This window comes from Poecilia latipinna, unplaced genomic scaffold, assembly GCF_001443285.1.
Source record: "Poecilia latipinna isolate Pla-1442-1.1 unplaced genomic scaffold, P_latipinna-1.0 Scaffold3313, whole genome shotgun sequence".
Classification (NCBI taxonomy): domain Eukaryota; kingdom Metazoa; phylum Chordata; class Actinopteri; order Cyprinodontiformes; family Poeciliidae; genus Poecilia; species Poecilia latipinna.
Genome location: NW_015115929.1, coordinates 1 through 25,412, shown reverse-complemented (window position 1 = coordinate 25,412; position 25,412 = coordinate 1). Strand labels below are relative to the sequence as shown.

Genomic DNA, 25,412 nt, shown 5'->3' with positions numbered 1-25,412 from the left:
AGCCGACCAGAGATTACATTAAAAACATAACATTCAGTCCGATATTAGGTTTGCAGGCTTGATATTTATTTTGCGATCATTAATGAGCGCTTCCTGAACACAGAGGTGGTTGATTAGTTAATTTTAAACTCCTGCTCTGCTAGTTATTTTGGTAATGGAACCGAAACGCACAGAATTGCGCAACACCTTGTTGAAACAATAATTACAGAGATTATTATTGTTGTTGGGTCATTAATTTGAACACATTTTGTTGATTTTTTTTGTTGTTGTTCTTTAATAAAGTTACGAACATTTTGATAAGGAGTCAGAGGAGGACGTGCTGGTCTCAGCGTCCTGGCGGCGTTCAGTTTGTCATCTAATGCCGAGATCGACTCAAAACCTTCCACGATCGACATATTGCAGCCCTGCTAGCACAAAGAGTTCAGAAACAATATGAAATGGGAAAAAAGTTATTTATTAACTGATTAAGTCGTGTTTTAGATTGTTCTTGAAAAACTAATCAGTCACGGCTGATTAGTGGGCGCACTCACGACTGCACAGTGAACCCATTGATTTTTTACAGCAGACAGCCACTCCCCTCTCTTGCAGGTACTGTGTACCCCCGCTAAATCTTTTAGGGTTACGCAGTACCCTACCGTACTCCCTTTCTTTTACCCCTGGGTAACCCTAACCCTAATCATTGATGTGAATCCTTTAATTACATTTTTTTTTTCTTTAATTATGTTTTTTTATGCAGACTGAAAAATAGAAGCATAGAATACTTGTGAACTAATTGCTAATTACACAGTAATAAACATAAGTGTAGGTTTGCCTCAAATCAAGCACAATCTTCTAATCCTTACAATCATTTTAAAGCCTAATAGAAAAAAACACCCATCACACAATGCAGGTCTTCAAAAAATATTTATTTTTCATCAGATTTATCTAAATGTAACTTTGTTTCATAATTTCCTAATCACAATCACTCAATGATGCTTTTGCAGTCATGGAATTACAATAACCAAAAAGACAGTAATGCTGCACATGTTATAAAAACATGTAGATCTTATAAAACCATTCATTTTGCATTTCTGTAGAGAATGTGTAAAACATGTTTATGATTTGTGATTGATAGAGCAGGGTAGTCTTTTACATCTTAACCCTGAAACACCAAACATGAGATAAAACGGAAGAATTGCAAACTTTGGAAGGAGACAGACTAAACATCACTGCAGTGGTGACAGCCTAAGATGTTTGCTTAACCTTTCATGTTAGAAACAAACTCATCTAGTTTGACAAGACAAGAATGGTAAAGGACTTGGATCTATACAGTACAAAGCACTTCACACTGCAGCTGCATTCACACTGAAACTCGGGGTGACAGAGGCACAAGAAAACTAGAACTGAACCTACAAACTTCTGATTGCACGACAGCTCCTCTCCCACTGAGCCACAGGCACCCAGTGTTGAAACAAAACCCAGATCCTGTAGTTGTTTCCTGAGGATTTTGATTTCTTTGTCTGGCTACATTGTTTCTGTTTCTCTGCTCAGTTTTCATCTTTCCACACATTGTTTATGTGTGCACATACAGATGAGCTTTATGCTCAGAAGCTCAAGTACAAAGCCATCAGTGAGGAGCTGGACCACGCCCTCAATGACATGACCTCCATGTAAGTGCTGACCTGCGTGAGGTTATCAGGCCCAGCAGTCCTGTGGTGTTGCAACTTTTGATTTAAATGGAAGGCAAAATTGCAAACCGTCTTTTTTTGCTTGCATGTACCTGAGGATGATAGCCTAAATCGACTACTTTCACAGTAGTCTGTTAGTTTACGTTTAGAAAAATATTACTGAAACCATGCATTTTAAATTTTAGTAGTTAGAACATCAACAAAAAAATACAATTTCTTCTTAATAAAGATAAAACCAGAACTGCTGGACAGGACTACACCAAGAACACCACAAAATCTGGACTAAAGCTATTCTTTATTCTGTTCTGATGAGGTACATTAAGTTTTCATGGTTGAATACTTTTTGTATTTCAGCTAAGTGAATCTTAACCTGGGCAAGCTCCGGATCTTCTTCGTCCTCCCTCTACACCCTCATCACCTGGTGGCTCCTGTGGTGCCACTGCCATTGGTCTCTGTTTGAATGAAAATGATGTACAATCTGTTTTTACCAGTATCTCTGGAATGAACAAAGAAAACAGGCTCCGAGTCAGCGTATTTGTGTTTTAACTACTCAAGCTGTACTTTGTATGTAGTTGAGCTCTAAATTATTAACCATAGTTAACAGTTTTCATTTGTCTCAAAAATCTGTACATAAGAGGCATCTCTCAGAGGAGAAGAAAGCAATGTAAAAGCAGCATCAAGTTTTACTATATGTTGGCTATCATTTATATATCTCAAAAATTCATAGAAAACATTTTATTGGCATGACAGCAATCAAACCCTTCTTACATATGCTAATTAGTTTTTTGCATAGTAACACTAATATTGTCACAATTTATCTGAATACCAAGTCTTTGAGCCTCTTCACCATCACCCTAATCATTCGCTCTCTCTACAGATTCTCTATCAAATCCAAGATGGCACTCCAGTTGGGCATTCGAAAACACAATTGCTTTCAAACAATAGAAACTTGAGGGTAAAATTAAGTTAATTTAACTACTTGAATTTGTTTAAACCTAAATCCTTTTGAGGCATGACTAATTTTGAGCTGAAGTAGTTTTTTTTCTCATTGTTCGATTCACCAAAGTGACAAAAATCTCAACACAGCTACTTTTAGGGAAGTTCCTTTAGAACAGCTCTGTGTGAATTACAAGCAGGCTTGCAGTCATTTTTTCTCAACTAAAACTGAGGTGAATGTACTTTAGCTCTAGAACCATTTTAATTCCAAAGTAAAGGGGTGATCTACATTCATGGCTGAAAGTTTCGTTTTGCAAACTTTGTGGCTTCATGGTTTGTGGTAGAAAAAAAACATTTTGTTTTTGTGCAGAATGTTAAGGTGCTTATTTGACTCATTCTCATACTTTTACTGTGAAACAAGTGTACATTATTACTCACTGTTTACTGAGGACTGCTGAAGCTACAGGCTAGTCCTGCCACCAGTGCAGAGCTTGCTCAACTTCTAATGTGGGCACATCGGCCTCCACTGACTGGCAGAAATGTGTTGGTAGCAAGAAATCTCGTCCAAAAAAACCTTTAACAGTCTAAAATTCTGCAGGAAGAACAAGGATGTCCTTTTTGCAGAATTGATGCATTTGCTGGTATTTTCCATAAATCCAGATGATCGTTTTTAGATAGCTGTCCTTGTGATAAGGCATCCAGATTAGGGGTGGGTAAAATTTTATCATAATATTTTGTATTACTACTGTGATGATAAACTACTGATTACTTCTTTAGGTAACTGCACAGCACAGCATTCATAGCAACAAAAACATAAGCGCTGCTCTTGAAAAACATTCCTAATTAAAATAGGAATGTTTCTTTACGAATGCCACATCCGTAAAGAAGGGTGAGTTATTTCATTAAACTGCACATACAAACCTTTCTGATTTTTATTAGTAGTTCAAAAAACACAGGAGAAAATAGTAAAATTTAAAATTCCTATCATGACAAGAAATTTTTTACAATAAATGATAACAAAATAAATGCTCACCCCTAATCCAGATATAATCCCACAAGCAGGATTGGTTCTCATCCAAAGAAATGGGCTTACTTACAAATCTGCTCAAACATGCTTCAATGCGCAAGAGTGATACCAGAATTTCCAAAACCAACTTCTTCCAAAAATGCAGACATCATTTTGTGATGATCTATGTGTGTTCCAGTTAGATGAGGATGAAGTAGCATTTTGGGATCTATGATAAAGAAGCTTCTTACATCTTAGCTTCTGAGAGAAATGCAGTCAGTTTAAAAAGCATCTGGATAAGTAGAACCCAGCAAGCGATGATCAAGTCCAAGCTCAACTACAAGACCTGGTCACTGCCAATCAGGACTTGCCTGATTGGCAGTGATTTAACAGCAAGTTAAAATGAAGACGTATCAGCAATGTAAAAACTTACTTTTGCGATTCCTGTATTTGCTTATAAAAGCATCTAAAACAAATGGTGTCTCTCTTAAATACAGAAAGCTGAACCATAAAACAAAACATGCATTTCCAACAAAATAAATGGGATATAAAGTGGACTCAACACTCTGAGGTGAAAAAACAGTTAATACAAGCTTAACAAAAGAAATGTGAGCACAGAGATCCAACAAAGCTTTGGATCTCTGTGTTGTTTCATTAAAATGAAACGACACAGAGTGATAGCTGATCATAAAAAGACTGAGGCTGGTGCTGACAGAGATGACTGCAGAATCAGCCTAGAGTTGGTGGTAAGAACGCCACCTGGAGGGCAAAGAAGACAACTGAGAGTATCTAATAATGGTGGTGAAAAAAATTCTAATTCATTACATTGCAGATGGAGTGAAGCATTTTCAAAATTTATTTATTGCAATTTTTGTGCTTATGGCTTGCACATAATGAAAACCCAAAATTCAATTTCTCATAAAAAGTGAATATTATATGAGATCCATACAAAAGGATATTTGAAGCAGGAATGTCAGGGTTCTGAAATGGTGGTTCATATCTGTGGGCTCAGTATTTGGTTTGGACTCCTTTTGCATGACTTACTGCGTTAATGCACCGTGGCATGGAGGACATCAGCTTGTGGCTCTGCGTAGGTGTGATTAACTGCCTCGTTGGGTCGGCTGCCTTTCATCTTCCTCATTACAACAGCCCAGAGATTTTCTAGAATCTACAGGGTTAAAGGTCAGGAGATTTTATTGGCTAGTCAAGAGCAGGAACTCCATGGTCACTGAAGCAGCTGTTGGTGCCTTTGGCCGTGTCTGCTGATACAAACTCCTGCAGGAACATCTCCATACAGTCTGTCAGCAGATGGACTCTGAACTTAAGCAAGCCCAGTGGACCAGAACCAGCTGATGACATTGTGATCCAAACCATCACTGACTGTGGAAACTTCACACTGGACTCTTAAGCAACACAGATTATGTGCTTCCCCACTCTTTCTCCGGATTCCGAGACCTTGATCTTTAAAGAAAATTCTAATTTTACTTTAGATAGAAGAAGACTGAACCACTGAGGTCTCATCCAGTCCAGGGCTTTTCATCCTCAGTCTTGGTAAAACATGGTTTGTTTGCTACAAACCACTATCTAGCTCCTTCTGTATTTGATCATCAGCCACCAAGCACAAAATGTCTGAACCTCTATGCTGAACTACGGTTTTGATTTCAGTCTGAACATTTTCTTGAAACTTGAAATATGTTTAGTCACTGTTAGTATTTTTAAAAATGTGGGGTTGATTCCTGTAACAAGAGTTGCTCTGGTGTCTCAACCAGTAACATAATCCCATAGCCAGTGAGTGACCGGCAGTCTTTTGGCATGGCATTTTCAGCTTAACTCTGCTGTCTGAGTAGATACTAAAAAAGTGTTGATACCAAATATAAGTACCTTATGGAAAACATTAAAAATCAAGTCAAACTGAGTTGTGGAAAAGGAGTTTAAGGGGCCTGCCCAATTTAATAGTCTCTAACTATAATCTTCCCTCCAACAAACTATAGATTTGACACAATGCAATGAGACTGTCCTTCACCTGTACCTGCTAAACCCAGACACATCCATCCATTTTCTATACACCCTTGTCCCTAGTGAGGTCAGGAGGGTTGCTGGTGCCTATCTCCAGCTAACGTTCCAGGCAAGAGGTGGGGTACACCCTGGACAGGTCGCAAGTCTGTTGCAGGGCAACACAGAGACAGACAACCATGCACACACACACCCCAATTAACTTCCTTCTGCTGGACAAGAAGGAGAGAGACCAATTAACCTGACAGTCATGTTTTTGGACTGTGGGAGGAACCCACCATGCACAGGGAGAACATGCAAACTCCATGCAGAAAGGCCCTGGGCTGGGAATCGAACCCAGAACATTCTTGCTGCAAGGCAACAGCTCTACGAACTGCGCCATTGTGCAGCTCTCAGACACATCCAGAGATCGATAATTTGTCCTTATGGCGAACACATTTCAATTGCTTTAGAGTCCAGTGGAAGTGTGCTTTGCATTATTGTATCCAAAACTTTGCATTGCACTTGATCATTGAAGCTTTCAATTCACTATCCTTGAGTTCATCTGAAGAGCACATGAAATTTGGAGTTCTGTAACTGCTGACCTCTGACCAGCATCCTCTGCTCCCTCTCCCTGGTTTTCTTGCTCTACCCACTGAGTGGCTCAGTTGCTGTTTTTCCCAAATAATTCCATTTTGTTATGATCCCACTAATTTCTGACAGAAAATGTAATTGCTGGACAGGTGATATCCCATCATGGTATCCCTGATGGGATTCACTGACATCCTGAGTCCCATTTATTCATAAATGCTGGTCTCATTCAACCACCATGTAGACACACAATCAGGGCTGAATTTTTCTATTATGTTCAATGTACTTTATGCTAGAAAAAGGAGATTTAAAGGCAATTCAATCAGTGCTTAAATACCTCACAGCTTAATGAACCATAGCAGTAGCAAATTTATTTTGGTGACGAGTTGTACCTAAACATTGTGATAGGAATTTAGTAGAAGAAGACATTTGTGTAACTGGACAGACAACTTTACTCGCCAAGAGTCAGCGCCAATTTGAACCGAATCTCGGTAAATAAAGTTTGGAGCAGCTTCCAATCCATTGCTTTCCATCTTTACTGCCCCAGAGAACCAAACGGGATGTTCACCTACTCAAGTCACCCCAAACCTGTGGAGATCCGCAAATACAGAGATCTGCCCAACCCGAGTCAGTTGCAGTATGGAAACATTATGTATGATCGTCGGGTCGTCAGAGGAAATCTCCACGACCAGCAGGTCACTTCAAAAAATAATCAATCAGACCCTGGTATGCAGCAGGCATACAGAAGGAGAGCTATTGCTCGAAAACAGGCCAAGGAACAGTTAAAACCAAGACTCCTGAAGCAATACATGGCAGGCAACATGTTGTACAACAGACTCTTTCCTTGAGGAGCTGAGCAATATCATTCAAGTTAGTGAGATTGATTGTCAGACCGATGAGTTCCTGGATAAACCATCAACGCCACTCTTTGTCCCTGCCAAATTGGGGGTAGATGTTGAAATGCAGATAGAGGAGGGGGATCTGATTGACTTTGACCTGGAGGTGCAACCTGTGTTGGAGGTTCTGGTTGGAAAGACGATTGAACAGTCCCTGCTGGAAGTGATGGAGGAGGAGGAGCTGGCCTGCCTGAGGACCCAGCAGAGGGTCTTCCAAGAGCTCCAAAACAACGAGCTGGCAGAGGTACAGCATCTGGAGGAGCAGGAGAGACGCGACCGAGAGGAGAAAGAGCACAGAGTTGCCCAACAGAAGGAAGTGCTAAAGAAGGAGCAGGAAACTGCGAGAAAATCGCCGCCCGGGTGTTCAGCCAGCAGTACTTGGCTGGACTCCTCTCTGCAGTCTTCTCCTCTCTCAGAAAGCACAGCTACTTCTATGACCCTGTGGAGAAAGATATTTCAGTGAATTTCCTCCCATGGCTCATGACTGAGGTCAACAACCAATTAGACAAGAGATACCCAGCAAGAGAAGTGCTGGACAACATCATCTATGAAGTCACTGAGAAAAGACTGGAGGAGTTTAAGCATCTCAAGTCAGGTCAGAACTGCTGTGACTCATGAAAAGATCACCTGATCAGCAAATGTTCCATCAGAAATAAGTCATAAAAAAAAGTAAAAAAATAAAAAATAAAAAAATTGTGTAACTGGAATTCTCACTTGCTGTATAGAGTGTAGAATTTTTGGAACATGAATTGAAGTGAATTTAACTAGATTAGAGACAGCACTATCACTTTGGTGTTAGTACTGTTTTAACCAATTCTTATTTTTGGTTTCTGAGTGGAAACCAGAAAAGGAAAAGTTATCAGAATAACTGGTTTGAATTTCACAAATTTAGTTGACTTGGTACAACTAAACTATTTGAGATTTGAGTTAAGCTCATTTTAGTTGTTAAACTTAATCCATAAATTTGCCCACATTTGTGGATTAATATCCATCCATATTAAATAAATTCTGGATGGATGATTGGTTTTATGCTGGCCAATAAAACAGTCAGAATGTTTTATTGGTTGCATTCTGTCTGTTGTATCTGTCTCCAGTCATGGTGGACTGTAATACACTGTAGAGATTCACAAAAAAAAATGAACTTAATAGTCAGCAGGTCATTGTGAAACATTGTCTGATTCAAATTTCCCACCTTTGCACTTACTTCTGAAACACACCCTGCCATACTTACACATTTTAACCCATCATAGGGCCTGGTTACTGTTTACAAGACAAATAGGAGACTTCAGCTCTGCAAACATCAGTGGTCATTGCTGTCAGTATCCTGTTCTTTAAGACACTGAATACATAAAAGTCAGTCTAGATGACAGTCAGACAGGATCATACCTTTAATCTTTAATTTTGTCTCTCTACAAAATAAGAAAATGCTGGCAGTAAAATTGGGCAAAAAATCTGATGCAGTGTAATAATAAAGATTATTAGTTTACATATTTATGAACTCATAAATTTGGTCATGAGGGTGATTTCTTAGTGTAGAGTCCACATATTCCTTGGTATGAACTGTAATTGCAGATGAAGCAGGCAGGCCGTTACATTCTTGCTGCCAAATTACTTTTCAGCTTAACAACAAATACTTTGACTCCTTATTAAACTTGGGCTGTGATGGTCAAAGCCTCCAAAGTCAATAAAAGTCAGGCTTTCCACCTGTTTGTACAGAGACCGGAGTGAGCTGTGTGAACTAAGTCAGAAAAGCAGACAAAGAATGTGGTCCTGCCAGTTCCCTTCTCTCTGTTTTCTGTCTCGGCCTGTCTCCATCTCCCTTTTTATGAGAAAACCTACAAGCTCAACTTTTAGATATTAGGACAGCAGTTGGAATTAATTTGGCTCTGTAAAGTTGCTCAAGATGTATGTCAAACAGTAAGAAGAGAAGGGAAATACCAGCCCAAACTTGCAGGCAGTCTTCATGTAAAAAATGCAAAGTCTTCACTAAAGACTTCCAGATGTTGACTGAGTCATGTATTGACTGAGAGCCGTGGCTGGGATAATTCCTGAAACATTACCTTTAGCACTTTGATGCATGAGATTATGATTGATAGAATGAAAGGTGCATGCATCGGGTTGGATTGTTGTGTCAGAGGTGTAACCTGGCGGTGTTGCGACAGCTCCCAGCTCCTCCTACCTGCAGAGGGAGGATCCAGGAGAGCTGCCAACTTGTGACAGACGCGGTGCTCCACTGACACACAGCAGACTTTACAGGAAGACACTCCATACAGCCGACATGCCTGGGGTAAGAAACTCAAACTATTCGGTCACTGCCTGCAAGTGAGGACTGCATGAAGCTGCTGCTGTTTGTATTCTGTATCACGGACTTCGGTTAAGGGGGACGTTGTTCGCCGCTGAGCTGGTTAACTTCCACACATCTCGGCTCTTTGCCGCTGAAAAGAGAAGCAGAGCGGCTTTTAAGCGCTCCGGTTTATTTAAGTCTTTCAAAGTTTTAAGAGTCAGCCCAACTTGACAAAGTTTCTTTTCGAACTTTTGTTCCGAGTAAAAATTTTCCAGATGTACGTGTGAGTGTGTGTGTGTGTACGCGCGCGCGCCTTCAGCCAACGGCCCCTCCCTAGGAAGAGGCGACGCAGCGTCAGCCGCTCCTGTGAGGCCAGGAGAGCGTAACAACGCGATCCATGCAAATCTTCCTCTGTAATGTGGCTGCTGTGCTGTCCGGGCATGGTAAAAGCTTCAAAATGTTCAATACTCGGGCGATTTGGAAGCAGGATGTGAATCTAAGGAAGCTCTGTAGTAACCTGGCGGTGCGTAGTGCAGGCCTTGAGCGAACATGACGCACAACGAAACGCAGCTCCTTCCATCGCAGGGCGTTCTGCGAGCCGTTTGAAATTATTAAGATCAATTTCATAACCGATCAAGGAGAAAATCCGAAGATTTTCGGTTTCGAACAGTTTCCTTCTCCCTGATGGGGCATCTTTTTTTTTTTATTTAGGAATCGCTGTTGAACGAGCGGTTACGCCCTGATTCTTAAAATAAGTCACAGAAAGCAAACCATGTAAGATTGCAAACTTTCTTAGACAAAGCTTAAAATAAACGTTCTCAAAACTCTTCTAATATCTGAATCTTTAAATCACAGAAGTACACCGGACCGTTGTTTCAGACAGCAGAGACCTGGATTTGGGTGTGGTAGACATTAACTAAATGCAATCTGGTTGACCAAACTGATTAACTTAAAGTGTTCAGAAGCTGTGACAAAATAAAGAATATAAGGAACTTTTTCACTAAAAGGGGATTAAATTAAGGCAACGGGTGTTTGTGGAATAAAGGCAGATATGTGAAACTTTGCCAAAGAAATGCTTCAACAAAAAACCCAAAAATAAAGCCAGAACGTATTGCTGTTAGAATTTAATGTGTGACTGGAATGTTGTTGTCATTCATCTGGTTTTTCTTACCTTGAGAAAGAAAATCAGTTATAGAAATGTTAAATATGAAAACAAATAAGAAAATTACTCTGTTGAATTTAGTAAGACAGCTCATTTAGTTGGTATCTAATTTTTATGTTAGTTTAATTTTAATGTAAAGAGACCAAACCAAAAAATGCAGTGAGTTAAAACAAATTTTCATGTCACTAAGAAAAAAAAAGATTAAGAAAACAGGATTTATCACTTATTAGGGCTGCATTATATTTTAAAATCTTACAATAGTGATTATTTTTGATAAATATTCCAACAACAATATCATTTTCAATATATGTCTGATTTCTTCTTTCCTCTCCTTCTTACTTGTCTTTCTATCACTTTGAGACTGTTAGCATTTTGGGTAATGGTATTTATGTCAGATGTGAGCAACTGCTGACGCGAGACAAATATTACATCCGTGTGAAAAATGCAAGTTCATAACACCAATAATACCCAATGATTCCTGCAGCCGAACAGAACCCTCTGCTTAAGAGAAGCTTACTCCATTTTCTCTGTAGACTTCATGTAGGATTCATGAGTGCAGTCACTCCTTTGTTGCCTGGGTGGATAGTTTTGGGTCACTGTGGATGACCAAGGTCAAGAGGAGTATATGTAGTAGCATGGATCTTTCTGCCCTATGACTGTATACGTAGCTGTAGGGTCAGGGTTCAGAAGGGGATGAAACATCTATTTTACTCAATGACAAGCTGCTCAGTTCTCATAAATGATGTAATGTACTTTATTTCTACATTTTTAGTTGATAACACAACTTTTCAAAATAAAATGAAACGGCTGCCACAAATTTTTTCATATGTGAGCAAACGTAGAAAATCAGCAAGGAATCAAACAATTATTGATCCGCTGTGTGCTCTTTGAAGCTCATTATATTTGCTTTCTTCTCCTTAACTTCAGTTGAGACATTTTTTTCTTCTGTGTAGTTTTAAGCATGTGATCTGTCAGTCAGTGTAAAAACTTCATCTATTTTTGGTCATTATGTGACACCAGTGACCCATCAGAGCCTGTAGGTGTTAAAAAGGTCAAATAAGCTTAGCACTGTTCATGTTATAATAAAAGTTGGTAGTTCTTTTGTGTTGGCCAAGAAATTTGAATTCTGTTAAAATTTTGTCTACTCTGAGTGTTCTGTTTCTATTCACTTGATTAAATTAAATAGTTCAAATAGACAATTTGATCAGTCAGTTTGGATTTGTATCCATTTGACTTGTTTCTTCCCTAATAAGCTTGGTCAGCAACCAAATAGAATAATAATGGTGTAATTTTCGTAAATAGGCAACTGTTAATTAACTTTAAAGCTAATCTGGAACTCCTGCAACTTTGGATTGGTTAAGTCAGTGGTGTCCAAACTCAGTCCTTGAGGGCCGGCATCCTGCATATTTTAGCTTTCTCCCTGGCGGTAGTAACAACCTTCTCAGCATATCAATTTTCTTCTCAGGCCTTTTAATAAGCCATCGTTTGATTCAGGTGCGTTAAACCAGGGAGAGAACATGCAGGATGCCGGCCCTCTAGGACCGACTTTGGACACCACTGAGTTAAGCAATATGTAAAGTCAAAATTAAAAATTAGACTATGTCCCAGCTGCTCCATAGGATAGGAAAGAGTTTAAGACTCTAGCTATTTAGTTAAGCTAGTAAAAACACTGGAGCAAAGGTGACAGATTGTCTAAGCACAACAATTACTGGGAAACATTTAGGAATGTAACAGCATTTGTATGACATTGTTTCAAACCAAAAACTTGTCTGTTTAGATATGACTGAACTGCCATGAACCTCAATAGACTGAGTTCTTATCTCTATGTGTCTGTACACGTGATTCCAAGGAACATCTATAATTTTAGCATCCTTCTTTACCTGTTCGTTCATTCATTCATTCATTCATTCATTCAGTGTGTTCAACTTATCTGAGATCTGGTCATGGGGTGACAGATCCAGGAGAACCCTAACCCTAATCCAAATAGTCACTCCAGTTTATTCTGGGTAGTTCCAAGGGGTTCCCAGACCCAGAGGATTCTTAAGTTCCTTTAGCAAGTGTTCTAGGCACATCACCAATGCAGGCGTCAAAACTCAAACAATAATTACAAACTGAGGAATCATTCTAGGACACTCATTCATCTACAGCTTTCTTAAATGAAAAAAGACCTCCTTATAGTTTGACACTTTGTATGTACTCTTAATGTATCTGAGGTTAAATGATTATGCTTCATGGCTCTATGCAACTACACCAGTGATATGTTCAATATCAGGTGTGTGTGATGTTGTACATGCATTTAAATGCATGTACAACAGATTGTTTAAGATCAGATCAATAAGATTTTCAAGCTCTTGAAATTAAACATAGTTAGCATTAAAACTTGGGTTTTGCATTAAAGATTAGGTTCAGCTTTAGTGATTATTACGTAGCTAATGAAAACAGTGCAGCTAATGTCTAATTGATAACAATTAGACATTAGCTAATGTCTAATTGACAACAATTAGACATTAGCTAACCAACATGATCAGATTAGATCTAACCAACTAAATGCACATGTATTCACAGAATGCCGGCTAACATCAGATTAGTTGACTGTCATTTAGCAGGAATGTTTCTGACATTCCAAACGACTCCTGTGTTGTTGTTTGTCCCCGTCTCTGGTCTAGTGGTTTCTGCTCTTTCTCATGTATCCAACAGAAGTTTTAAATAATGACAGCAGCTGGTAAAGATCTACAGGCATTATGGTATTTGTTGTTTACTTGTGCCTTGGAGACAGTTGTCATGGAAAACAGCCTTATTTTCCTGTCTCAGCTTGGGTTGTGTAAATGTTTTATTGGAGCCTTGCAGTGGCCTGTTTTGTAAACTTGATTAACAACTGGTTTTAATCTGATTATTTTAATAATAAAAGCCAGAGAATATGTTGATTACTTGCAAATGCCTTGATGAATCTTTAAAGAAAATAAAATCGATCTATTTTAAAGACACTCTACGGGTTTTGAGTTACTGTAACAATACTTACCGTTTACTTACAAGTTGTTGTTAAAGCTTAACATAATTAATCTTTTCATTTTATCTCTTTTCCTGTTTAGTATTCTGAGTTGGAGAAAGCGATTAACACTCTGGTCAGCCAGTTCCACTCGGCCTCAGCAGACAACAGCCCAACACTGAAAACAGAAGAGTTCAAAGGTCTTTTGTCCTCCAACATGCCAAATCTGGTGAAGGTAAAACTGCCATTAGAGTGGATGTGCCTCTCTGTGCGCCAGATCTGCTGTTGACTAACACCTGGGTGTGGCCACCCGCCTCACCTTACTCAGCTCATACAAAGGCTTAGCAGAGTCAGACAGGCACCAGCAAACAGAAACAATGACGACACAGACACACTCTTTAATCTTCAGTTTTCTTATACAAATAAGAAATTAGTTAATTTTAAACATATTATTTCTTTGATTTGAACATTCAATGCAGATAAAAAAAACTCCAGAAATTATTTTCTTAATGAGAGAGAATAAATTCTCTTTCATTAGATTTGCATTATTGTAAGGTATTATAACTAGGGTAGCACAACATTAGGAAAATGTGTCAAACTTGTCACAGTGTCCATGAACTTTAGTATTCACAGCCACAAGTGTACATTGTTGTAGCCATTAAGGCCAATTAGTGCCCATCAGGCAACATGCTGATAGCTACATGTAGTTATATGTAGCACAGGAATCTATGACAGTTGGTAGCATAGCATATCACCAAATACTGAGCCCAGTCAGCTCTTTGTGATTGGCTATATTGATACTGTAACTATAATTCAATGCATTCCCACTAAACTCTAATTAGCAAGGATGCACAATGAAAAATTACATTGTCCATCCATCCATCAAAATTACACTGGATGTTGCTGATATCAATATCCAGTATCAATCTGCAAAGGCCTATAACCAATATTACATACATTTTTGCACTATATGTAATATAGTGCAAAAAAAGACGGACACCCTTCTGATGTTTAGCTGCTTTAGCTAAACTTCCCACAATCCTTCGCTGCACCACTTGTTACATGACCAGACAAATATCACATGACAAACCTCCTCCACCCTCTCCAGAAACAAGCAGCAACAAGATGGAAATAAATATTGATTGTTAATATCGGTCCAGTTTTATTGATACTGATACGTTCAGATGACTAATGTTGGCCGATACTGAGCATCCCTACTAATACACTCCAAGATAAACTTGTGCCTGAATTTACATCAGTAAGAACATTTACTATTTTATGATAATTGTATTGTTGAAGTACATTGGTTAACTCTTGTTAGTTTTACATATGCCATATAGATAAACATGATATTATGTTGCAGTATTTTAAACAGGAAGAAGTGAAGAAAGCTACATTTTAGAACTATCTTAGACTGTTCAAGAAAAGCAGTCCCCTTCCTAAGAAAGTTTAATTTTTGAAACACTGAACATAAAAACCTTTTCATCAGTTGTAAATGCAAATAGAAAATTGAGATAATTCTCCAAACTCTTGTCTCACAGACAGGAGAGGGAGTACTATCTTAAGCTACTGGAGCATTGTTCTCTTTCAAATAAAAAACATAAAAAAAAATCTACAACTCCCAGTAGTCATGCGACTGCATGAGATTCCACCATGTCCTTTTCCATGTGTTATTTAACAAAAACGTTTCCTGTAATGAAATTACAGCTGATGGTGGTGTTTAGATGAACACTGAAATGTTTTGTACATTTTGTTGAATAGTTTTATGTCCAGTGGTTTTCAAATTAAACCTTTTAGTGACGAGTAACACTATATGAATGTCTAAATGAAACATCCATGTAGTGAATGAAACAAAAGGGTTTTTTATTAAGCAATTTTAACGGCCAAATTTAAGAATAGTCAGCTTTGCTACAGTTTACATCCACTGAAACCTGATATTTGTAGGAACAGGAACACTATGGTTAACTTGATTTATTTAGTCAGTTTTTGAAAATCTTTACAAACATCATTTTAACATAATATTGGCATCAAGCAGGTTCCTTTTTGGTTCTTAAACATTGACTTATTAAACCACACTGAACCTCTGACTGTGTTCTGTGGAATCTGGTTCCAAGCGGTCAGTAGCAGATTCTGGACTCATCCTGAATCCTAGAAGCTGCAGCAGGGCCCTCAGCAGTCAGGCTTAGTAATACTTTCCCACAGGACCAAGACAGCTGAAGTCTGGAGAATCCAGAAACATCATTTGGAACTTTATGTGTTCCTCTTGAATCATTTTAATAGTATGCATTCATTTTGATGATGATAATGACAGAGAACCATCTACATGAAGGCCAGGCCTTTAAAACAATATGCAAACAGCAAACATTCTTTCTGTTTCTCTTGGTTTGTACTGTTATCCTGCTGTCAAAGACACACACAGCAAGAAGAATAAAAACATTAGTGACGTTTCTCACCAAATTTCAGGAACAACCCGAGTCATCTACACGTATAAGAAATCCACACAACTTAGTCTAGAAATTAAGTGATATGTGAGAAGGTGTAATGACATAGGTATTAATTATTGGACACATGAAAGCTTATGAGATAGGCATAGAGAGCCAATACACTGGCTTAGTATGGCTGATTTTGTCCTAACGATCTGTAAAAATGTTTGTCACTACTAGGATAATGGGGAAGAAGAATGATGGAAAACCAAAGTGCTTTAAGTTGAAAGAATATGCAGAAAATGTACCCAAAAGTCAAGGATCACCTCTGAAGAGCTTCTGAAAGGCCCAGTATTAGCAGCTTCCTTAGTGTCAGAGTTGACACCTATTAACACAGATTAAATAACACAGGAAAGACAAGAGAAAGTTAGATTCTGAATACTCGCGAGGAGAACAGACAGAGATGTGCTTTCAGTTACAAATCTCCTACCGCTCTGAAAGCACATTTGCCTGCCCCTCTCTTTTTATTCTCTTTTAGGATCCCTGATCACAGAGAGCACTGCAACTCTAAAGGGAGAGGGAAGACACTTCACACAGTTACAGCGCCAATGATTATCACTAACTAACAACACAATCTATCTTAACGTAGAATATCCAGTTTCTGACACAGGGTCAAACAGAGCAAGTTGCATATCTTCATGGCGACAGTTTTACAGCTATCTAATTGGTCAAAAGGCAGGGCATTTTGTAAATAGCTGCTGTCACTGCTTTTCTTCTGAGAGGCCCTCTGAGAAAGGAAATCAGAGTGATTAACAATACAGGAATATTTCTTAAAAGACATGATTAAACAAATAAGAGTACATAAAGCAAGAATATTATAAAGGTATAACAACATTTGATAATAATACAATTTACCCAACATTTAGTGTGATTGAATAAGACTCCACTGCTGAAGAAAAAGCATACTGGAGTTTGATTTTATGCTGCAAATCTCTGACTGATGGCTTAATAATGAAATCTTCATTTTGTTCTGTTCATACAGGGGATCAACACAGAACAGGGACTGGGAGAGATTCTGCGGAAGATGGGTGTAGCAGATGGAGAGGGCATCTCTTTCAAACACTTCTGGAGCTTAATCGAGTCAGTCGCCTCCAACCAGCATAGCCTCCTCAGCCAGGCAGGTTCATCTTGCAACTGCATCCTCCTGTGAAGGGCAGGCTTTCAGCTCGTCGGCAAGCTTTCTAGTCTGGAGTTAAAAATTGATCTATCTTTCATACTTACATTTTAATCAATATAACAAATGTCCAATATTATTTCAACCACAACATATGGTTTCCAACCCTGATCAAGGAAGGGGCTTGTTATAAAATCATGTTATCATGTCGTAATTATCATTCCCCTGTCACTGTCATGAAATCACATTTTTTGAGATAAAATACAACTGGAAAGTATACTTAATTAAACAATATTTTATTAATCCCCAGATTTTTATGTTGTTCATCTGCTGGAGGTGAACAATCTGAAGAAAAAACATGTGCATCTGCCAGCTAGCCCATCATGCTCAAGATTAACATTGACAGATAACACAATAATGTCATTTTGCTACGTTAAAAAAACTGAAATTTATATGTTATTGTTACATTGTTTTATCATAAATGTTAACATATCTAATCACACAAATTGAAACCCTTCTTGGTTTAAAAATAAAAACATTTTAGTTCAACTTCTTATGAATTGACTTTTCATTCACCTGTATAAAATCTATTTTTTGGGAATTCTCAGCTGTCTAATCAGTAAACTCACACTCTACTTCATTAGATTTTGAATGAACAGGCATTTCTAATAGTTTAAGACTTGTACAAATACCAGGGTTCTTTAATCAATATATATGACATATGTTCTGTAAGTTACAAGGTGAGTTAACCAGACTGATGTTAGAGTCTAATATCTGGGTTTTGACAAAACCAAGGTGGGGTTAAAATTCTTGTGGTAGAACAATGAAAACAGCAAAGGCCCTCTCTGTGGCCACACCCCATCCTGCTGAATGTGTGCCAGGGGCATTCCACCATGGCAGTTTCATTGCCATATCATGAGCAATGTGTGACAAAATAAGAGCAAAAAATGTACCAGATATTTTTATTACTATTACTTCAACTTTTTAGTCTGCCCGTTACCAGCTGAAATTTCCTTCATGTGCCAGAATTTTGCCAAATTTTAAATCTAGAGAAGCTTATCTGGCAAGCAATGTGGACAAGCAAAATAATGTATCTAATACATTAGTCAGAGGTTCCTCTTTTCATTCTGTACCTCATCAGTACAGATAGTTTCTCCTGCCCTCAGTCGGCTTTCTTCAGCCTCTGCTTGCTGTTCCACCCTGGACACTTTACTGGGCTGTCTCTGCACAGCAGACACAGGGCTGACCTATGACCCTGCATCACCATTCCCCACCACAGTTTCTCTGTCTGATGAATATGTGACTTCAGCTCTGCTTCCTCCAGCAGAGAAGCTGGTAGTGTGTTCAGTTATCAAATTTCCATATTTGTGGTTCCTGAGAAATCAGCCCCTCATTCCCCAGTCTGAAGAAATTAAAAAACAGCTGCAAGACAAAAAACAAAGTAATTTCTATGTATTGGTCTATAAGTCATTATGAAGCTATTTCTAAAGCTTTCCACTGCACTATAATGAGGAGTTTTATCCCCAGCAGAGAACATGAGTGTCTGGTCTACTACAGGTACTAGGTGCAACCAAAGTGCACCGAGTGTCAGGATCCTGGCTTGTTTTGGGTTTTCTGGGTTCTTAGTTCTGATTTTTTTAATCTGTTCTTATTGTGAATAGATCAGACTTTCTGTTTTACTTCTGTTCTTTTCTAGTTTGTTAATTCATTCCTTCTGCTAAGTTGTTCATTATTACAGTTAGATTCATTTTTTAGTTCCCATTTGTGTGCTCTCCCTCATTCCTTCTTTCTTTCTCTCTCTCTCAGTTTGCCTTCTGCTCTCTCTCATCACACCTGCAACCAGTTAGCTAGTCATCCCAGGTCTATTGTTCCATCTAGTACTTACACACCTCTCCTGCTTCTACTCCTTGCTGGATCCTCGTGAACATCCTGTCATGAGTTTCCTTTTATTCAGTTCCTGTTTATTATGTTTTTAATGCACTAATGTCTTTATGAAACCAGGAGAATTCATTTTAATAATACAAAGTACTTACATCCAAAGAATGATCAAAACAAAACTTCATTCCCAGTGTTTATTCTTTAAAGACTGCAGTAGAAGAATTCCAAAGCCTGTGACAAACATGTCATCATATTTATGTTAACAACTAATCTGCTATGAATTAGGAAGATATAATAAAAGTTTAATGATAAAAGTGTTTATTTAATGCAGAGCGTGAGAGACATCTTAGCAGTAGCTGGGTTATTCAAATTTAATCTAATCCAAACTTATTAAAACTGTGTATTTTAGTTCTCATAGAACAAGGGAGTGCATCCTCTCTTGAGTTTCTTGCCTTCAGGTGTACCACGAAAGTATTCCAGATAAGATGAAAACACATACTTGTTCATTACTTTAATCTTGCCAAAGATCTCCAACTCAGTTTGGTCATTGTGATTAACAGCATCCATCATTTGCTTTGATTTAATGTACAAAGCATTTTCCTTCGCAACAACTTGATCTAGCCAGATCTGTCTGTTCTGTGGTGCCATTTCATAGTTGTCAACAGTGCAGCCATAGAATCCTCGCTTCAGGTGGTCAGGCCAGGGCTGATCAGTAATCATGGGGTGGTCATCGCCGACAAACGCTGTGCACAGGGCACTGTCAGTACCTCGAGTGTGTCCCACTTCACAGCCGATAACACTCATCAGAAAAAGTGAGAAGGTTCGGAAGTTGCGTACTGATGCCGAGAAAACTGCTGCCATGAAGTAACGCCCCCACCTTTCACAGTTGTAGGTACACTGCTGGAACTGAAATGTCTGGCGGCAGAAGTCAGTAAATTTGGATGCTTTAAGACCTTGCTGCAGCTCCAGCAGGGAAGATTCCCCCTGCTGGTCACCAAAAGTCTGACGAAATAGTTCAATTTCAGCTTCATTGTCAGTCCTCATGAACTTTCCTACCAGACTTGCGCTCAAGTTTTTCCCATGTATTTTATAAATGCAGTCATTTAGAACATAATACTGTTCTGAGGCCACTTCCTCTCTAGCACTGTAGCGGATCTCCACAAGAAGGTCCTGTATGTTGGAGATATGTTTAAGGACAATACTGTTCTCTTCTGTCACTTCAAGCCAAATGGCTTTTAGGTGGTCGTTGTTGGGGATATAATCTGGAGCGCGTCTTTTTTCATTTTCCTCAAAGAACAAACTCCAAGTGAGCCCCTCCAAGCAGTCAATAGAGGGGTACTTTTTGCGCAGCTCCACTGGGACGAACATTTGAGGATATCTTGGCCACTCTAAACTTTTAAAATACAGAACATTTCCTTTATAGTCTGGAAATACTGAACCTGCACAGCCAAATGTTTGCCTTGTCAACAGGTCACTTGTTGGGCTGAGTTCAGCAATGACTCTACTGCTGTAGTCATGGGACCTCCAGACACCCCCTCGTCCGCTCATTATTCCCCCATCAGTGGAGACTGATATAAGTGTTTTGTGTAGGTGCAGCTTTGTTGCCACATTCAGAGATCGGAGAGCTTGGAGCAGCTTCAGGGCAAAGTTCTGATTATTTCCAAGGTTGCAGCTGATTAGGCTGATGGTGCCAATGGGATCAATGAGGGTGTCTGTCTTCAGGCTGGATACCAATCTGGCAACTTCTTCTGCACCATAACCAGCCAAGTAGAGTTCTCCTGTGGAAGCCTCTCTACCATGGCCAACAAGTACAATATCATAACTTCTGATTTTAATCAAATGACCACCTCTTAGCATATGCAGTGCTCCCTTGTGGTACTTCATCAAAGTGGAGGAATATGGATTCCTCTCAAACAGATAAGTAGCTGATTCAATCACAGCAGGGTCTTCCTCCATTATAATGATAGTCTGGTGGCTGGAAATATGGTCATCTTCCCTAAAGGTCACATGAGATTTGTTAGACAGCCACTGTGTGTGAAATGTTTTGTTACATTTACAAAATCTGTGGTTATATGGACTTTGATGCAAACATTTTACTTCATAAAATCCACATGTTCAGCGAAATATTTTATCTTTGAAATATATTCTTCTTTATTCTCATTTACATAGCGATTTACTGTTACATATTGAAACAGTGCCACTGTTTTACCAGATATTGCCAGATTTAAATAAAAAAAAAGACCAGCACTGTATCATAGCTCACCTGTCTCGGGGGATGAAGCTTGGGTGTGTTTGCTCAAGTTTCCAATCTGAAATTATACATTTAGATGTATAGTAAAATATTTTCTTTTTCAGTTTATGGTAAAAAAAAGATGTCAGAACAGGAAAGTAAAACAAAAACCCAGCTGAAATTAAATGTGAATGAACATAGTGTTCACATCAAGGGTATTTGTAGGGAAGAAAAACCGTTATTTCTGCCCAAAATGATCTGTTACACCAAGTTAAACAAAACCATAATCACATCTTCTGTTTTACTTTCAGATATTTAATATTTGCATATCAATCGTGGTTAGAGCTAAAACAATCGCTCCTTATTTTCAGACACCATTTTGAATGTGCAGTTCTGCTCAGGAGCGCCAGAGGTCCTCATTTTTTCAAACTTAAATAGCCTGCTTAGACATCTGTGAGTGGAAATCATTTGCTTGTTACTATGTTTGTGTAACTGGTGTAATGTTAAGTCAAAGAGATTGTTTATTTTTTGTTTTTTTGACAGTCATCTTATTCAAATTCCTTATACTAGTGTTTTGTTAGGAAATATAAAGCTTCAGTGAAAGTACTTTAGAATGCTGTTCTGTTCTTTTATATTTATATTTTTAAAAGATAATTAAAGCTGTTTTGAATCAATTCATGATAGATTAGGACCAACGTCTCCTGTGAGTCTGTGAGGCTTTTTTAAGGATATTATTTAAGGATTCAGGTCATCTGTTTCTTTTGTGATACAGCTGAAGGACAACTCTACATTGGAAATCTCTGAGAGTGCAATGAGTAGCTGTCCTCTTATTTAACTTTAACACACTGTTGTGGTTATAGTGCATGGCAAAAAACATGTATGTAATTCTGGCCAGAGGTTTTAGAACTTCCTACATTGAAGAATAATCTGTCCATATACCTTCATAAATCATTCTTTTGAGCACGTGTGTGTGATATGCGAGGGTGTGACCTTATATTTGATACATTGAAAGCCCCATTTTTCCAACAAATACTATGTTGGGAAGACGCAACATAGTATTTCAAGGCTCAACAACTGGGCCCTGAAAGAAGAAGCACTGTTTCTAGGCCAGGGGTTGGTTAAGATTTCAGTTGAGTTTGGGGTCAGGGTTCGGCATGTACTGGTAACATAATAGTGTAAGAGTCTGGGTAAAGCTGTAGAAATTAAGAAAAATTATACAGTGCTAAGTATACTACTTTCAGCATTCTTCTTAGAAAATGTCCAGAGCATTTGCAGTAATCAACTAACGTTGACAGGTGAAAGCATGGCATGGTTCCAAAAATGACATCCATTTACATTTAAATGTGAATGGAACTAAGGTTTCCTCGTGAAGTCATTTTGTTATTGGTTACTCTTATGCTTGTAAAGTCTACATTTTCTAAAAAAATAATTTATCAAATGGTCCAAGTAAAAGTAGATATGAAAAATCTAAACAAATTTACATTTTGTTTATTCAGAAAGTAAAAAGGATCCTACCAGCACTCCACCCTTCAGCCAAAGACAGCAGAACAATAACGGCACAAAATCCATAGAGTTTCATCATGGCGCTAGTAAAATGTGCAGCAAAGCTGGACCAACAGTCATAATGAATTCATAAGGCAGAGAAACTTCAGGTCACATCTCAGTGCAAATTTGGTTAGATAGGAATGTAAATGACCAGGTGGCTGTTCATCAGTTAATGTAAAAAAGCTGCCTTCAGTATTATAACATGACTCTATTTCACAGTAGTTAATTTGTTACTTACTATTTGCTTTAGATCTTGTAATTGTGAATATGAAAGGATATTAGAGGTTTGAGAAAATTTGTAATCTACAATGATGAAATATAACTGACTTATAATTCATTAAACTTTATCTGATGGTTTTAAGAAGTTATGAGTATAATAAATTATGTGCAGAGAAAGTGATGCATTGGATTCCACCATTTCATTAAATTATTTTGTGTTGTTATTGTCCTTTCACCCTGATGCAACCCATGGCTGCTAGTTAAGTGGTGACTTTGAATTGCCCTAGGTATGAATAGGGGTTAGGGCTATAAGGGCAATCCTAATAACCCTGTCACAAACTGGCAATCTGTCCAGGGTGATCCTGCCTCTGGTCCAGTGACTAACAGAGACATTGGGCCTCCCAGTTCCAGTCCAGTGTTCCCAGTACCAGCCCCCTGCCACCTTGTAAGAATAAGCACAGAAATGCAAATGATGGATGAATTTTTAAAGCTATTATGACACTTGATTCTCTGAACATTTTTTTATGACACGGTTTTGTTTTTCTAGTCAGCGGTCTTTCACATACACCATGGAGGGACTCATATTTTTGCTCAATGTCAACCATGTGTCAGCAGTTTCATGTTTAACACTAGAAGGGACACAGCCTGTAACCACAAGGCTGTTTCCAGGTCACTGCTAATCCTCTCCAAGCTTCTTTTCTCCTTATTAGCCATCTTACACACTTCATTCCTCACCGCACTCACTGTGAAACCCCTCACAGCTTTATTCCCTGCAGCTGTTCTTTCCTCATACTGCTGTGTGAACCTGCATTTGGACCCTATTCTGGAATTCCATGGTGTAACTGGGAGCCATGGCAGGTGAAATATTCATTGGGATGAAGTTGAATGGAGATGTGGAGTTACCTTTGAAAAGAACCAAGAAGGTACTGTCTTCTAACAAAGACTTTTGTAAATAGAATATCAACAGAGAGCTGTGCAGAATGGTTTCACCAGCTCCATTTGAACAGCTCATTTGTGTGTGAAGATAATGGAAGAGGTGAAAATTTAAAGAAACTGCGGAGAAACTGTGTGGACGAAGTCAGATTAATAGTTCTTCAGACAACTCTGCAGGAAACAAGCTACTCAACTCAAGGTACACCCACATTCAGTTTGGGACCAATTTAAAAACATCATAACATGTAATGGACTTAGAAACAAATCGGTACCTATCAGGTGCTCATTCTAGGTCTCTAGTTTGTTTGTTTTTTGTTTTGTTTTTTTCATTTTGTGATCTGTTGTATGCCAGCATTCATTAGATGTTTAAAACATACAGAAAAGAAAACTGTAGTTTGTTCTTAATAAAATGATCCTTATTTTTATAACAATACTTTTGCAAAGCTTTCTATTTCTAAGTAAAACCCTCTTAACCCTCGTCATGTTAGGCTACTTTTGATGTAACTTTAACAAAAATGTAAATATTTAAATTAAAACTGAGTTAACTAGGTTTCCTTGATGTCTTAATGCATTTCTTTTAGATGAGAATGAGATACTTACAGAGACTTACAATTCATGCAAACCATTGTCATTAGACATGACTTGATTTGCACTGGTGGTATAGGGTTCCGACACGTTGCTATCCTGGCAGGTAAAAGGTGAGAACGTTCTTTTACAAGATGTGCTTCCCCAAATAGCAAGAGCCTTACAGGAAGAGAAAGTGACTGCTGTAGTCAAGAGCCATAAACAGTTGACTGAGTCATCTGTTGGACTGTAATTATTTTAAGAGTTTCTCACACTTTAATTTCATCCAAATTCAACCATTTAATCTTGCCAGGGTTTTCAGCATGTTGGGGGTTGGTTAGTACACACTTACACTTAAGGAGATTTAGAGTGCTAATTAACATGCACAATTTTAGGCTGTAGAATTATTCCAAATCAAACATGCACAGAGACAACATGGAAGCACAGAAAGGTCCTGACCGGGTTTGAGACCCAGCAGCTTCTCACTCTGAGGTATCACTGCAAAAATCTGTCATGTCAAGTCCTGCTTTACTTTGTTCCTTCTTCATGTCACCCCATATCATTCTCCCACATTATTTTTAATATCAACCTTGCATTACTTAAACCAGTGTTTTTCAACCACTGTTCCGTGGCACACTAGTGTGCCATGAGTGATTGTCAGGTGTGCCGTGGAAATGATTCAATTTCACCTACGGTACCGTATTTTCCAGACTATAAGCTGCTACTTTTTTCCTAAGCTTTGAACCATACAGATTGTAGCCTGGTGCGGCTTTTCTGTGTATTTTTCTTCAACCACCAGGGGGCTCTCTAGCAGGAAGTGAATCATTAGAAGTCAAAATTGTAAATCAAAGAAGAACGCGCTAATTTTTATTTAGAACAACCACATGCAGGCACGACATGCAGGCACGACAGAGAAATGTTTTCAA

General features: G+C 38.5%; 2 protein-coding genes and 1 pseudogene across 3 annotated transcripts in view; all 3 read left to right on the top strand.

Moving 5' to 3' along the window:
- The window catches only part of LOC106940668 (tropomyosin alpha-3 chain), a 15,197-nt gene extending 12,957 nt beyond the window's left edge, over nucleotides 1-2,240 (top strand). Inside the window, exons 9-10 of the mRNA XM_015023468.1 lie at nucleotides 1,571-1,649; nucleotides 2,022-2,240. Of these exons, the coding sequence (XP_014878954.1) occupies nucleotides 1,571-1,649; nucleotides 2,022-2,025 (83 nt within the window). The 3' untranslated portion in view covers nucleotides 2,026-2,240. The remainder of the gene's footprint in view (nucleotides 1-1,570; nucleotides 1,650-2,021) is intronic.
- Nucleotides 2,241-5,913: 3,673 nt separating this feature from the next.
- Nucleotides 5,914-9,147, top strand: LOC106940670 (radial spoke head protein 3 homolog B pseudogene; annotated as a pseudogene).
- A 113-nt stretch (nucleotides 9,148-9,260) lies between these two features.
- On the top strand, nucleotides 9,261-17,663 carry s100v2 (S100 calcium binding protein V2). 2 transcript variants are annotated; one of them, XM_015023473.1, is made up of 4 exons: nucleotides 9,261-9,375; nucleotides 13,624-13,755; nucleotides 16,986-17,197; nucleotides 17,303-17,663. In XM_015023473.1, the coding sequence occupies exons 1-3, from the start codon at nucleotides 9,367-9,369 to the stop codon at nucleotides 17,151-17,153; spliced, it is 309 nt and encodes a 102-aa protein (XP_014878959.1). In that variant the 5' UTR covers nucleotides 9,261-9,366; the 3' UTR covers nucleotides 17,154-17,197; nucleotides 17,303-17,663. The 2 variants fall into 2 exon arrangements, with proteins under 2 accessions (XP_014878959.1, XP_014878958.1); XM_015023472.1 differs by having other exon boundaries at nucleotides 16,986-17,663.
- The last annotated feature ends 7,749 nt before the right edge of the window (nucleotides 17,664-25,412 follow it).